Source organism: Emiliania huxleyi (genome assembly GCF_000372725.1).
Source record: "Emiliania huxleyi CCMP1516 unplaced genomic scaffold EMIHUscaffold_786, whole genome shotgun sequence".
Taxonomy (NCBI): domain Eukaryota; phylum Haptophyta; order Isochrysidales; family Noelaerhabdaceae; genus Emiliania; species Emiliania huxleyi.
The window spans coordinates 3,406-17,763 of record NW_005196117.1 but is presented as its reverse complement, the minus strand read 5'-3'; the positions used below and the strand labels follow the sequence as shown (position 1 = coordinate 17,763).

The 14,358-nt window shown below is 65.7% G+C and overlaps 3 protein-coding genes across 3 annotated transcripts; 2 read left to right on the top strand and 1 right to left on the bottom strand.

The window, feature by feature from the left end:
* Positions 1–1,704: 1,704 nt before the first annotated feature.
* Positions 1,705–2,886, top strand: EMIHUDRAFT_372129 (hypothetical protein). Its single transcript, XM_005759968.1, has 3 exons — positions 1,705–2,525; positions 2,591–2,697; positions 2,769–2,886. The coding sequence occupies exon 1, from the start codon at positions 2,045–2,047 to the stop codon at positions 2,354–2,356; it is 312 nt and encodes a 103-aa protein (XP_005760025.1). The 5' UTR covers positions 1,705–2,044; the 3' UTR covers positions 2,357–2,525; positions 2,591–2,697; positions 2,769–2,886.
* A 2,727-nt stretch (positions 2,887–5,613) lies between these two features.
* Positions 5,614–6,447, bottom strand: EMIHUDRAFT_249488 (hypothetical protein; the record flags this gene model as incomplete). The annotated part of the gene is made up of 1 exon (XM_005759967.1): positions 5,614–6,447. The coding sequence occupies one exon, from the start codon at positions 6,445–6,447 to the stop codon at positions 5,614–5,616; it is 834 nt and encodes a 277-aa protein (XP_005760024.1).
* Positions 6,448–6,809: 362 nt separating this feature from the next.
* On the top strand, positions 6,810–8,033 carry EMIHUDRAFT_121092 (hypothetical protein; the record flags this gene model as incomplete). Its single annotated transcript, XM_005759966.1, has 1 exon — positions 6,810–8,033. One exon carries the CDS (start codon positions 6,810–6,812, stop codon positions 8,031–8,033), a length of 1,224 nt encoding a protein of 407 aa, XP_005760023.1.
* Between the last annotated feature and the right edge of the window lie 6,325 nt (positions 8,034–14,358).

The following is a 14,358-nucleotide window of genomic DNA, read 5'->3' as shown; positions in this document are numbered from 1 at the left end:
CTAGGCGGGGCTCTTCCCTGACATCGACATGTGCTACCAGAACGGGTGTGAGTGCAAGTCACACTAGACGATTTCAAGCCCGCGATGAAGGGTCGACGTGTGAGGGTGATCGTAGGAGGATTAGGGGGTGAGCCGTGGCGTGAGGGGGTGAGGGGCGGAGAGGGCGAGTGCGTGAGAGGGTCGGTGGGAAGGCTCCGCCTCCCTGGAGGAGGAGTGCTTGCAGTCACCTCTCGCTCGAGGAGGTGGTCGAGCTCGAGGCGGCGGCCCATCTCTTCGAGCACGCCTGTCCCGTTCATTCACGAGTCAATCAATCAGTCTACTGCACGGCTAATAGCAACTCGTTTCCCTCGAGCGCGCCTGTCCCGTTCACACCTCGCCACTCACATCACCACTCGGTCAACCACGGCCGCCCAGGCTCCGGTAGCGTGCCCCGCTCGTCGCGGTCCCGCAGCAAGTCGCCCACCTGTGTGGGTGGGTGGGTGTGGTGGTGGTGGTGGGGGAAGCGACGGACGGCAGAGCCGGAGCGGGGAGCGGCGCGCGGAGCGGGAGAGCACACACACACACGCGCGCGCCTTCTTCCCGACGGCGCCTTTGGCCATCGCTCCGTCGAGCTGCGGCTTGTGCACCACGGTGAGCTCCTCCTCTAAGAAGCGCGTGAAGTAGGTTTGCAGGTCGGAGCCTAGTACCAGAGAGGCGCGCGAGTCCAGCACACAGAGAGCTGCCGACGGGCGAGGTGGGGTGTGCAGGTCGGAGCCGCGGTAGTAGGCCATGATGTCTGCCCAGCCAGGCGGCTCCTTGAGCCTCCCGAGGTTGGGCTTGAGCCGGCCGCAGAGCGTGTTGAGGGCGGTCGACTTGCCGATGCCGTTGCAGCCGAGGATGCCGAGCACGTTGCCGGCGCGCGGGGTCGGCAGCCCGTGCAGCTTGAACGAGTTGAGCCCGTACTGGTGCGTGACGTTCGTCGTGAGGTTCGACGGCAGGTTGATGATTCGCAGCGCCTCGCCGGGGCAGCGCTTGGCGCGGTTGAGGCAGGCGAGGCACGAGTCCTCCATGATCGAGATTGGGAAGGCCGGTGGGCCTCCGACGGTGATGCACTCCTGGCCCGACGGGCACTTGGAGATCCGCTTCAGGAAGTCGTGCGCCGCCATGCCTATATCCACACAAAGACGCCAGCTCACGGTGTGCAGCCAATCGCAACACGACCCAACCTGGCCCTGCGGATGCCCGGCTTGCACTTCTCCTGATCGAGGAGCAGCATGCGCTTGCCCGGGCCGGACTCGTCTTGCTTCCGCGCGAGCCCTTTGGTCGGCATCGTGGAACCTATCAGAGCAACCGCGCTCGCGCTCTGCGGCGCTGCCGTGGCGAGGGAGAACGCGTGGCCGAGGCGAGGCGGGCGAGGTGGCGATTGGGGTGCTGGCGATTGGGGTGCTGGCGATTGGGGTGCTGGCGATTGGGGTGCTGGCGATTGGGTGGTCGTGCCTAGTGCCTCAAGCCGAGGAGTGATAGCTGGCGCCTGGCGACGAGGAGGATGTATTGCTGGGGAGAGCTGGCGTAGGGGTGCCAGCTTGGTTCCCATCCCGAAGAAAAAATGTATTATCCTAACGGTGTGGGGGCGCGGAGGGCTTGTTGGCGAGCCAAAATGGTGTTTTCCGAGGCGCTGCGCTAGGCTCAGAGCGAGTTCGCGCTGCGCTAGGCTCAGACGGCGAGTTCGCGCTGCGCTAGGCTCACAGATGCGAGTGCGCTGCGATAGAAGAAAAAACAGGGTCGAAACGACAACCGAAGGGAGGACTGTGTAGTGTAATCATGTGTCAAGAATCACGTGCTGCTGCTGCTGCTGCTACTGCTGCTGGCCTGCTGCTGCGCGGCGAGCGCCGTCGCCGAGGCGGGCCTCGGCGGAGAGCGCGATTATGCGGCCTTTTCCGCGACCCGCACAAAGAAGAGGCGCCCTCCGTCAGCCTCGACCTGCCACCGGCTCGCGTCGACCGACCCGGCCGCGTGCCACACCTCCACAGCCCAGTGCGCCAGCCCGCAGAAGTTGCCCTCCTCGATGCCCCATCCCGTGGGCCACGCGGCCAAAGCGGTGCCGAGAGGCGGCGGCGGCGCCGCGGTCGCCTCGAGACGCGCCGCGACGGCGTCAAAGGCGATCCGCCTCGCGCCCGTCGCGGCCGCCTCGGCCAGCAGCGCCTCCCCGGCCAGCCGCGGGAGGTCGCCCTCCGTCTCGAACCAGCACGACGAGCGGCCGTCGGCGCACGCCTCGTCCCACGCCTTGAGCTGGCGGACAAAGGCCGCCAAGCTCTTGAGGCCGGGCGAGGGCGCGGCGGGCGACGGGGCAAGGGAGCAGCCGGGCGAGGAGAGGTAGGAGGTGCTCGCCGGCGAGCGCTCCCGCGCCTGCGAAGGGGCAAGGCCTGAGGGCGGGCGGGCGGTCGGGCGGGCGGGCGCGGGTGGGGGGGATAAACGCTGCGCCGCCAAAGGAACCAGCGACACTGGCCGCGGCTCGTCGCCACGCGCCGGCTCGGAAGAGGGGCTGTCGGCGGCGAAGCAGAGTGGCACGCCTCGCCGCTCGAGCCGCCGACAGCCCCCCTCCTCGACGTGACGGCCGCTCCCGGAGCCGGCCGGTGCGCGCCTGACCCACGCCCCCTCTCGCACCCCTCCGACCCCCCCTGCGCGGCGCACCCGTCCGCTGTGCGCCGGCTCGAGCGCCTATTGCCAAATCGCGACGTTTGAGCGCAGCGCACGCATCCTCTGGGCGCCTGAGCGCGGCGGAATCTTGCCAGAATGTGGCCGCAGGAAGAGCCTCCGGCGGGCCTCCGGCGGACGCCTGGCGGCGTGGCGCTGCGCGCCGGCCTGCGGCCCAAAGCCCGAACGAGCGGTCAAGTTAACTTGACGCGCCGAATCCCTTGGTTGGCCCTCGCAGCTGTGATACAAAAGTGGGGACGCGCCTGGCGGCGCGCCCCCAAAAAGGGTGTGTGGCAGTCCGCGCCAGTCCGCGCCCTTGTCGTGCCAGTGTGCTGTGAGAGAGGCTTGTATCTTAAGAATTCTTAAAAAGCAAGAATTTCAAAACTCCAAAAACGGGCGCGTGGCACTAACCTGGCACCCTGGCACTAACACAGGTACACCACGGGAGCCACCTAAGCGGCTCCCGCGAGGGCGGCGAGGCACTTAGCTCCGTGCACTCGCCCGCCACATGCAAGCTCATTCACAATCTGCTCTCTGTACTCTCTCTTCTCTGCGATGGACCGTGTGAAGAACGACCGAGATACTGCTTCTGCAGCCCCAGCCAATTCTTGGTGGTCCAAGTCACCTCGTGACAAAGCGGGAGGGGATAGATGTTAAATAGACAGGGTTGATTGATTGATTGAAGGAAGCGAAATACAGTCTGGGTGGATATAGGGGCTTGGCACGCGCGGTGCAGCCTTTTGCCGCGTGGGCAGCCGCTTCACCTCTCCGTCGATGGCCTCCCACCGCATCGGCGCCCGCGTCGCGGGCGTCTCGCCAGAGCAGCTGTGCGCCATCATCGAGGCGCAGGCGGGCGCGAGCGACGCCGCGCTGCGCGTGGCGGAGGAGCACGCCACACGGCTCGTGGAGCAGCCCGAGTGGATCCTCTCCGAGGTCCTCCTCTCGCCGGACCTCGCCCCGCACATCCTCGCCCAGCTGCCGACCAAGGAGCACGCCGCCAAGGGGACGTGCCGCGCGTGGCGCCGCGGCTGGAAGGAGACGCTGGCGAAGCGCGAGAGGCCGCGCCTGCTCGTGATTGGCGGCAACGGCAGCGGCGGTGGCTACCTCAGCTCGATTGAGCAGTTCGACCCGGTGGAGGATGCATGGCAGGAGGAGGCTATGGAACCGATGCTGACGGCACGGCGGGGTCTCGGCAAGGCGGTGCTGGATGGCAAGCTGTACTCGGTTGGCGGCTACGTGGCGGGCTTTGCACCTGCCGACTTGGTGGACCGGTACGACTTGGCCACGAAATCGTGGGAGGCTACGCTGGCGGCTACGCTGGCGACGACGAGTTCCTCAACTCGCTGGAGCGGTATGGCTCGTCAACGAATGAGTGGGTGGAGGAGGCTGTGGCGCCGATGCCGACGGCACGAACGCATGTCCGCATGGAAAAGCTCGACGGCAAGTCTACGCGGCGGGCGGCGAGAGTGAGGACGGCGAAGCACCTTACAGCTTGGTGGAGCGGTACGACTTTGCTGCGAATGCGTGGGAAGCGGTGACGCCGATGACGACCGCACGGGTTACTCACGCCATGGCGGTTCTCGACGGCAGGCTGTACGCTGCGGGAGGCTAAACGACGACGAGGATGGCCACACCAGCTACCTCACCTCGGTGGAGCGGTATGACCCGGCTGCGAACGCGTGGGAGGCGGTGGCGCAGATGGCGGCGGGTCGGTGTAATTTCGCCATGGCGGTGCTCGAGGGCAAGCTGTACACGCTGTGGGCGGCTACAGCGGTGACCATCTCAGCTCGGTGGGGCGGTACGACCCGGCGTTGGATGCGTGGGAGGCTGTGGCGCCGATGGCGGTGCGGCGGATGGCTGTCGGCGTGGCGGTGCTCGACGGCAAGCTGTACGCTGTGGGCGGGTACGGCGAAAACGACGACCTCCTGAGCTTGGTGGAGCGATACGACCCGGCGACGAACGCGTGGGAGCCAGTGGCGACGACGGCGTCGGCTCGAGACGAGTTCGCGTTGGCGGTGCTCGACGGCAAGTTGTACGCTGTGGGCGGCCAATCCGATGTCGGCCTCCTCAGCTCAGTCGAGCGGTACGACCCGGCGCTGAACGCGTTGGAGGCGATGGCACCAATGGGGACGGGGCGGATCGGCAGCATTGCCCTGGTGTAAGTCGATTCAGCACATAGGCGCGCGCCGCGCGGGCAGGGCGGGGCGCTGAGAGCGGGGCGGCTGTGATCACAGTGAGGGCGTGAGGCGGTGCTGGAGGCGTACTCAGTGTAGCCGAGGGGTGCGCCCGACGCGCTATATGCGCGTGTGTGACGTTTTACACTACCGCCACCGCAAACGGTCAAACGCGGACAACGCAAAACGGTCAACGCGGGACCGCGACACGCGACTCTCCACAGGGGAGGCAGCACTGGCACGTGCCGCACAGTCTGTTTCTTTTTAACGTGCCAGTCTGCTGTGAGAGGGGCTTGTAAAGAAAGAAAGAAAGAAAACAGACAACCCAAGGGAGGGATGGGAGGACGGCACGCCGCCAGAGGGGCTTGTATTCGTAGAATTCTTTTTAAGATTTTTTCTTTGCCACCCGAGAGGCACCGCAACCATACCCCACTCCTCGCTCCGCCTAAGGTAAGGTAAGGTAAACGTCTCCACACACACAAAGTGGTGGGGCAAGGGGGGGCGACCCTCGCATCTCCACGCCCGGGACACGGGCAGGAGCCCCACGGCATTCAAAGTGCAAGCACCGGCCCGGTGCCGTGGGTGAGCAACCTGCACCCCACTCCTACTCCTATAACACAACCCCCACAGTGTGGTCGTCTACGTGTTCAGAAACACCAGCGAGGCGAGGGTGAAGGGGTAAGGGGCTGTGTGGGGCTATCTGTGACCATCTAGCCTGGGGGGTAGCAGGAGGGGGGGGCAGAGGGTAAGATATGGGTGAGGCCAGCTACAAGTCGGACGCCCTCCCGTCGTCGGAATAATCCTCGGAGCGGTCAGCGTCCTCGTCGTCGTCCTCGGTCTGCATCGCGTCGCCAGCCGTGAACCTGAACACGGCGTCGGCCGGCGCCGAGGCGCCGGCGGCCGTCATCAGGTGCATGACTATGCGGTCGCGGTATGCCGCATCGATCTCTCCGTGCTCGGCCAGCTCGTTCGCGAGCCAGTCCGAGGCGACGGTCGTCGCCACGGTCCCCTGGGGAACTGTGGCGTACACCTTGCTGGGGCCGCGTCGATACCCGTCGTCCCTCTCCGGGGGCAGCGAGTATTCGACCCCCATTTTGGACCCGGCCTGGCTGCGCGCCTGCGCAGCTGCAGACCGCAGCCCGGCCATCACGTACTGGATGTTCTCGCGCAGCTGCGCCCGCGGGGCCTCCGCGCGCTCGGCCTCGCTCGCGGCGCGCTCGCCAGCCTCCGTCGCCCGGCGCGCCTTCTGCCGGTCCTTCTTGGCCTTGCGTGCCGCGGCTCGAGCCGCGAGCTGCTCCTTGGTGGGCTCCTTCTTCTTCGGCGCGGTGCGCTCGATGTACGAGCGCTCCGCCGCCTGCACCGACTCGCGGTCGCCCGCGGCCTTCTCGTGCTTCAGGTCGACCTCGATGGTCGCGTAGCCAGGCCTTATCACCCTGACACAAGACGCACCGAACAGCCTTGCGACACTCACCGCGTCCTCCAGTTGCGCGCGATCGGAGCTATTCCAGCGTCCGCTGCGCATCCCCGGCGGCACGACGGTGGCCGGCGCTTGCGCGCCAGCCCCGTCCGCCGCCGGGTCCGCGGCCGCGGTCCCTGTCATAGCTGTGTATCGCGCGCCTTGCGGGGGGGGCGCGGAAAAGAGGAACCTCTTAGCGCCATCGCCACGGTGCTGCATGCAGCGCCGGGCGACGACGGCTTACCGCCTCCCGGTCCCCCTCGGCACACCTCCGCTGCTCAATGTTTGACGGCTCGAACCCGTGAAGCTTCCCCGTGCGCGGGTTACCCCGCACACGGGTCAGCCTGCCAGCCACGTATCCACGCAAGCGTGGTCCGCGTGCATGGCATACAGGCGTCCGCCAGACAGCGCAGAGGCTAGCTACGCGCGCCATGGAGAACGGCGGGCACGGTACAGGTAGGAATCCTACAGCCAATGGTACTCTCGCTTGCGCAGATCACTCAACAATGTCTACCTCGGCCGCTTCGGCCGCTTCGGTGGAGCTCGGCGAGCCGCTGCGCGAGCCACTCCCGTCCCTTTCCTTGCTTCTCTCCATCGACGACCTCGCCGAGTCGATCGCGGCGCCGTGCGGCCTCGCCACGCTCACGGCGCTCGCCGGAGCCTCGCGCTCAGCCAGGGCGGTCTCTCGGCGACTGATCCGAAACTCCGAGTGGGCCGTCACCCACGCCGGCTCTCTCGACAGCGCAGCATGGATTTGCGCCCACCGCCAGCCCGAGCAACGTCTACTGCCGCTCGGATCCGCTCCCGCAGCCTCACCGTGGGCGTGCAGCGGCATCGCCTGCGCCGCCGTCTCTGGCGCATGGGTCGCCTCAGGCGGCGGTGACCTTCTCTGCCGCGTGTGGAGGCGCGGCTCGCGGCTGGGCGAGCCGCTCGCTCTCCAGCACTCGGATGAGGTGTCGTGCCTGGCGCTCGACGGCAGCCGGCTCGCCAGCGGTTGCCGAGACGGCACTATTCGCCTATTCGATTTGTCGGTAGCAGAGACGGCGGCGGAGGCGGCAGCCGGAGCCACCTTGGCCCATCGGCACTCGACCGGAGAAGACGACGGTGCGGCGGTGCTGTGCCTCGTCTTTCCGCGGGCCGGCTCCCTCCTCACCGGCGGGGCGGACCGCCGCCTCCGCCTCTGGAAGACAGACAGCGGGCTGGCTGCGGCCGGGGCTGTGGCGGTCGAGGCGGCCACTCCCGCCCTCGCGGCGGCGGACGGGCTCGTCGTGAGCCCCGCGGCGGACCACTCCCTCGAGCTGCGTGATGCGGACTCGCTCGCCTTCCGAGGCGCTCTCGTCGGCCACGCGCGGCCCGTGCTCGCCGTCGCGATGGCCCCCGGCCGTGTGGTGAGCGGCGGCGGCGACGGCCGCCTCTGCGTGTGGGCGCTCCGCGCGTGCTGCGGTGAGGCGGGCGTGGCGGGGGAGTGCCTGTACGAGCTCACCTCGGGGCGAGGCCGCGTGCCCGTGCTCGCGCTCGAGGGCGACCTCCTCCTCGCGGCCGGCGGCGGCACCGAGGGCGTCTGCGTTTGGGACCTCGCCGGCGGACGCTGCGCGGCCAGGCTCGGCCGGCGCTTTGGCGGCGGCACGCGTGGCAGCGTGAGCGCCCTCGCGCTGAGCGGGCGAGGCGCCGTTCTGGGCGACACGCAAGGACACACCGTCCTCATCGAGTGCCCTCCACTGTGCTCATAGCTGTTAGCTGTGCTCGTTTTTTAGTGAGGTTCGGCTCGCATGTACACTCTGTGCGCGCGCCCTCCACCCTGTGGCTGGCGTCATCTCGCTGGCGTGCGGCTATGATCTAATTCTCTACGTCTAGCAGATTGCTCTTCGTGCTACACTTTTTTATTAGACAGTGCCTCAGTGGCGAGCGCGATAAGGGGTGAGAGCTGAGACTAATAGTAAGACACTTGTTTGTTGCAAAAAGTCTGTGGTGCAAAACCCGCCAAAAACTACCGAAAACGCTGTCACGCGGCCAGCTCGGCACTATCTACTCAAAAAAAGTGACGTGAGCACCCACTTTTTAGGAAGGTGTGGCCAGCTCGTGGGAAGAGAGAGAGAGAGAGAGAGAGAGAGAGAGAGAGAGAGAGAGAGAGAGAGAGAGAGAGAGAGAGATCTTTTAGCAATAACATTGAAAATCCTGCTGCACACGCCCCCTGCCCCTCGCCCCACGCAGCGTACCACCCCGCCCGACCGGGCGTATACTTGGGTCTCTGGGGGGGCGCGGGGGCCCTAGAGGGTATCCATGCGGGGGGGAGATGGGGTCCCATGGCCCGCCGCAGGCGCCGATTTTTTTCGCTTTTTTCTTTTTTGGCGATTTTTTACTTGTTCAGGAGAATTCGGCGACTTGCGGCCCAATGCTATCACGCCTTGCGACAGCCTGTCGGCGCTACTGACCGTGCCATGCTGCTCAACTGACCGCCTGCATAGCTCGCGGCCTTAGTCTTCAGCATTCAGTGACGATCTGGTCTTACGGCCAGTAGGAAGGGTGTCCTTCCAGTGCGTGCACGCTTCTGACGCAATGCGCGTCGCCTCGGATTGGCTGCTGGCACTCTCGAGGCTATGCCTACACAGCCTCGCGCGCATGGGCAGTCAAGAGGGACCACGCACCTTCTCAGGACAGCGCCGGTGCCTCTCTCTTGGACCGGCAAACTTGGCGGTCTCGTGTCACCAATGTGGGACCAGTGCGGCATCGCGCCATCGACAGGACGACAGCTCTGAACTGCGCCTCACCACTGACCGGGAAGGCCGCCAAGGGGCCAGCACAGGTCGCACATTGTGGCAGCAGTCAGCAGTGCATGTCTGATAGCTAGAGCAGCAGCGTCGGGGTCGCAGGGTCGGATCGTGTCAAGCCTCTCGCCCGGCCGGCCGCGTGCAGACGTCGGCCTGTCTGCTGTCTGGATTGATCTGTCGGCGGTCAGTACGACCGATCAGGTTGGAGGTTTCTGATGGTTGGAGGGTCTATCTGTGTGTACTCCTCGAAGATCTCTCCAAATCTACCCTCTGTTAGACCGGGTTAGATCGGTAAGTTGGTGCTCTGAGCGACTCTGAGCGCCGGAGCCCCGTTTCCGCACTGCGGCGCGGCGCACGGTCCCTCCGGGGGCCCCCGCGCCCCCCACCCAGAGACTTGGGTTTGTCCGCGACACATCGCGGGCGGGAGATACATACAGGCCCCCTTCTCTCGCGCGGCACGGGGTCGGTGCGCATCGAAATCATTCCCGCCGGGAGAAGAGGCGAGATCTCCCGATCTATAGCTACTCGAGTAAAGTACGAGAAAGAACGGTCCGAAAACTGTGTCGCCCAGTAGGGCGCCGGCGCCCCAGCGTAGAGGGCCGTGTGTAGCCCTCTTTTTGGTATAATATAAAAAACTGTGTCGCCGATTTGCACGTCCGGCCGCGACGTGCGCGCTTTCGGGCCATGGAAACACCCGTTCCTGCGAACCATGGCAGGGGTGGGGCGGGGTTGTGGGGTGGGGATGTCGGGGTGGGGTGGGGCGAGCGCCGGAGGGGGAGTCGTGTGACTGCCCCTGTGGTGGGGGCGACGGCTTCTTAGTTCTTAGGAAGCCATCTCGCCCGCGCCTTGTTAGATGTTAGACCCCATGGTGGAAAATTTCGACTTTTAAAGCTTTTTAGCCGCAGCCCGAATGGCATCTACCATGCGATATAACTCTCTCAAGAGATGCTCAAGAGCGGCCGCACACTGCTCGGTCGTACCCCCCCCTGCACTAGGCCGGTCGGAGCGGATTTATTAATTTTCAAGTTGGAACACAGACCTCGCCGACTTGAGCGCAAGCATGTTCAGGCCATCTAGAGTGCCGAACAACATCGCGCCGGTTCGATTCGCGCATGGCCATCACGGCCGCGCAAATTGGCTGCACTGCAGCGCGAGGCTCAGCAGGGTGTCCGGACCACTGATTCGGGAAGCCTTCTTGAGCTGGAGAGCCGCCGCAGTATGCGCGGTGGATGGGTGTCGGTCAAACCGCGACGCGCAAGCTGCAGGGAGGAGCTACAGCGGCTCCGCTCCTCATGCTGGTTCGCCAAACCGAGGCGTTGAGGTCCTCGTACACTCATGTCGCGCCTCGAGTAGGAGCCATCACGCTGCCCAGCGCTGGACCGTCGTAGGCCATAACCCCCGCGCGCAAGGTCCAAGGACGTCCGTCGTATGTGTAAAGAATTTTACAACCACTAGAAGTTCCCTGCGCGAGGCTGCGACGCAGAGCATCGGGAAGAGGTGAAATGTAGTCCACTTGCACCACTGCGCACTGGGTCGGTCGAGAAGGGACCACCGTTCATGGCAGCGAGAGCGTAGAGGAGCAACCTGTGCATCGCCGCCTCGAACGTGTGAACAACACCTCGTGACCACGGCGCCGCAGGCGCCTGTTGATGGGTCCAGGTGATAGCCCTGGATGGGCAATGCATACGCCTAGTTGGACCTCAGATCGCCCGACCGCGTCCCGGTGCTCTGTGGTCGGATTTGTGACGCCGCCGCACCGCGCCGCGGCCAGGGGCCCTCCAGGCTGAGGATGGCCGTGGCGGACCGGGACGAGCTCTGGGAGGTGAAGTGTCAGTGTATATATTGTAGAGACCAACCACGTGCACAATATCTCTCAGTCAGTCTAGCTAAGCCTGGGAAGGCGATCGCCGGCGCCGTACAGCAGCTTGATGATGTTTCGCCGGCGTGCGTCCCGGAGCGGTCCCGGACGGGGGGGCCAGGGGAGGAAACGGAGGACAACGCCGACACCGCTCTGATTCGACTTTTGACTTCAAACAAAGACAGTCGCACGCGCCGCAGCGCGGCGCGTGCGACTGTGAGGAGCGGATCCATCAGTTAGTTGTGTTCACGCCGGTATCGCGGTGTCCTCTCCACAACCCCTGGCCCCTGGGCAACCAATTCGGGCGACGAGAGTAATTCATAATTGGTCGGCGCTCGTGAACCAACTAGGCCACGCCGCGCCACCTCTTCGCTCTTGCGCAAGAGGTGGCCTAGATGGTTCCCGAGCGCGGAGCGACCAATAGGTCTAACACAGCCACCAGCCACTATGTCAAAACCCCACTGAGAAATTATAAATTTCTCTAGAGCCGGTGCCGCCACTAGATGAAATGCTCCACTGGGCCCCCGGAACACGCCTGCGCGGCGGCGAGCAGTGAAGAGGCGCGGAAAGGTGATTTTTTTGCTTTTGGACGCATTTCGGGCTCCGTACTGGTTGACGCAGAGCCGCACGCGTCGACCGGCGCCGTTCGCGATCACGAGGGCGGATGCTGGCCATCCCGGGCTCTGTGCACATCGGCAGCGCGCGTTCTACGCGCTCCGCTATCCAGGTCTTGGCGCCCCACCTCGAGAGCGCCGTTTTTATCTCGTGCAATCTCGAGCCGTGGAGATTAGGCCGAGATCGCTTTGAGCTGCGGGAGATGTTTGGGAGATACAGCTACAGTCACACGGACCCGCGGGGCGTGCGCAGCTCGCGACGGAGATGTTTGTAGAGCCCGGGCTCGCTGCGAAGCGATGAGCGGCGCCCGAACGGCACCGGGCCGCGTGCCGCTCTCTGCAGCTCCGACGCGGCCGGGCGGCTGCCAGAGCCGCACGCGCCGACCGGCACCGTTCGCGATCACGAGGGCGGATGCTGGCCATCCCGGGCTCTGTGCACATCAGCAGCGCGCGTTCTACGCGCTCCGCTGTCCAGATCTTGGCGCCCCACCTCGAGAGCGCCGTTTGTATCTCGTGCAATCTCGAGCCGTGGAGATTAGGGGAGATCGCTTTGAGCTGCGAGAGATGTTTGGGAGATACAGCTACAGTCACACGGACCCGCGGGGCGTGCGCAGCTCGCGACGGAGATGTTTACAGAGCCCGGGCTCGCTGCGAAGCGGTGAGCGGCGCCCGAACGGCAGGGTAGCGTGTCGACCTAGACTGAACGCGACCGAGCAGCAAGGTACTAGGAGTGGCAGCCCGTGACAGCACCGGCAATACGCTTGGGGAGCGGTAGAGCAACGGCCCTGGTAGTGGTGGGCGAAGCAGCGACGGCGATGGCGATGGCAGTGGCGGCCCTGGCGGCGACGGCCGTGTTGGCGGATGAGGCGGCGAGACGGCGACGGCGACCAGGGCGACCTGTGCAGGCCGTCACGAGTCGTCATAGAGGTCGAAGTACTTTTCATCGCCTTCCAAGCCCTCGTCGAGCACGACCGCGTCCGCGCGCGCTGCCGCCGCAGCCCCTGCTCGGCGGAAGGCGTCCTGCAGCGGATGCTCGTAGGGAAGCGCGTCCTTTCGCGCCGCTGCCCGGAGGAGCCAGCGCAGCCGCACGCGCTCCTCGTGCATGAAGGCCGTGTTTGCTGCGCCGGCGGCCTCTCGCTCCCTCCTGTTCCTGAGCGCTCCGAGCGGGCTGATGCCCGGGCTGGTCGAGAGGTACTCGGCAAAGGACTGCTTGCTCATCAGCTCGTCGTCCGCGCAGTAGGCGAAGAGGCGGCGGCGGAACCAATGCGCCCACGGCCCGCACTGGTAGCCGTCGCTCTGCAAGTTGAGCGTCACGCTGACTAGCTGCCAGCCCGTGTCCTTTGGCGCCGCGTCGAAGGCGTCCCGAACGCGCGCTAGAGGATGCGTGCGGCTGAAAATGCTGGTGCCGAACGGCTCCCAGTGCACGGCGAGCCGCTGAGGCCCGATGAGCGCGACGTTGTGCCAATGGGCGCCGTCGCAGACCTGCTGCAACATCACGCAGTCGCAGAGTTGCAGCACCCGCTGCCCTCCTCTTTGACGGAAGATGCTGCATGCCGAGGCTACGTCGCGGGGGTAGTTGTACCGCAGCGGCGAGCCGGCGCCACTCTCGCCGTCTGAACGCTCGTCTACGTAGTGTGCGTTGGCGAGGTTCGAGTCGCTGAACCACTGCCGGTGGTAAGATGAGATGTAGCCAGCCTCGCCGACGCGCAAGTGGGGCGGTCCCTGTAGCTCTGGCTCCACCAGCTCGACGTCCACCTCCTCGTCGTCGGAGCCGGGTCTGCCGGCAAACAGCGCCTCGTCCTCGACCTCGTCCTCCCCTCCCGTCTCTTCTCCCTTCCTGCGGGCTTCCATGTCTGATATGATCGTGTCCCACGACACCCCCCCACCCTCGGCGCGGTTGGCAGCGGCTCTAGCCGCCTCGGCGTCCTCGGCTATCGCGCTGCGGCGCCAGCGAGGCGCCTCTGCCGAGCCAATCTGGCTCACATCAGAGACAGGGTTCCACAGCTGTTTCATCGACCATGTCTCCACCTTGGTGAAGAACGGGCACTCCACGTACACGTTCTCCTCCTCGGTATCCTCGTGCAGCCAGCGAATCTTTATCTTGATTCTCATGACCGCCTCGACGCGAGCGAGGTACACCTCTGGGTCTCCATCCTGCCGGACGGCCCAGAGGACCTCCACGACGTTCCCCACCTGCAGCGACCTCCGGATCGCCGCTGTGCTCACGCCCTTCTCCAACGGCCAGCCCGGCTGGCGACCCTCGCCCTCCGCCGAGCTCGCCGTCCCGCCGTCGGCCGCGTCGGTCGAGCCTCCGGCCTCGCCCGAGCCCTCCTCCCCCTCCTCCTCCGCCCCGCCCTCCTCCTCCTCCTCCTGCGGCTCGTCCACGAACGCCGAGAACTCCATGCTGTCGAGCCGGAGATCCTGCAGCTGCGCGGCGAGGCCCTCCTTCTCGGTGACTCGCTTGGACACGTTGTGTCCGAGAGCGGCCGACGCGGCGCTCCAATCGGCTGCCGTTGTCGGGTATACGTGCCCGCGGTGCCGCGGTGCCGTGAGCCTTGTCGCGCACGTCTCCGACCGGCGCTGCGTCCCGTGCAAATCGCGAGAGAGCGTCTTGACGACCGTCTCCGAGAAGAAGTTGCTGATCGGCACAAAGACGCCGACGCTCCAGATGGAATCGTAGACGTCGCTACCGCCCGCCACGTCGCGCAGCTGCGTCGGCCGCTTACAGCTTGCCAGCAGCTTAAAGACGCCGAGGGCGTCGTCCTGAAACCAGAGGCCGACCCCCTCGGTGGCGTTGGTGATCGCAGCGCTGAGC

What these genes read in the sequence shown, in the direction of transcription:
- EMIHUDRAFT_372129 (XM_005759968.1), top strand. Translation starts at nt 2,045, where the DNA reads ATGCCCCATCCCGTGGGCCACGCGGCCAAAGCGGTGCCGAGAGGCGGC.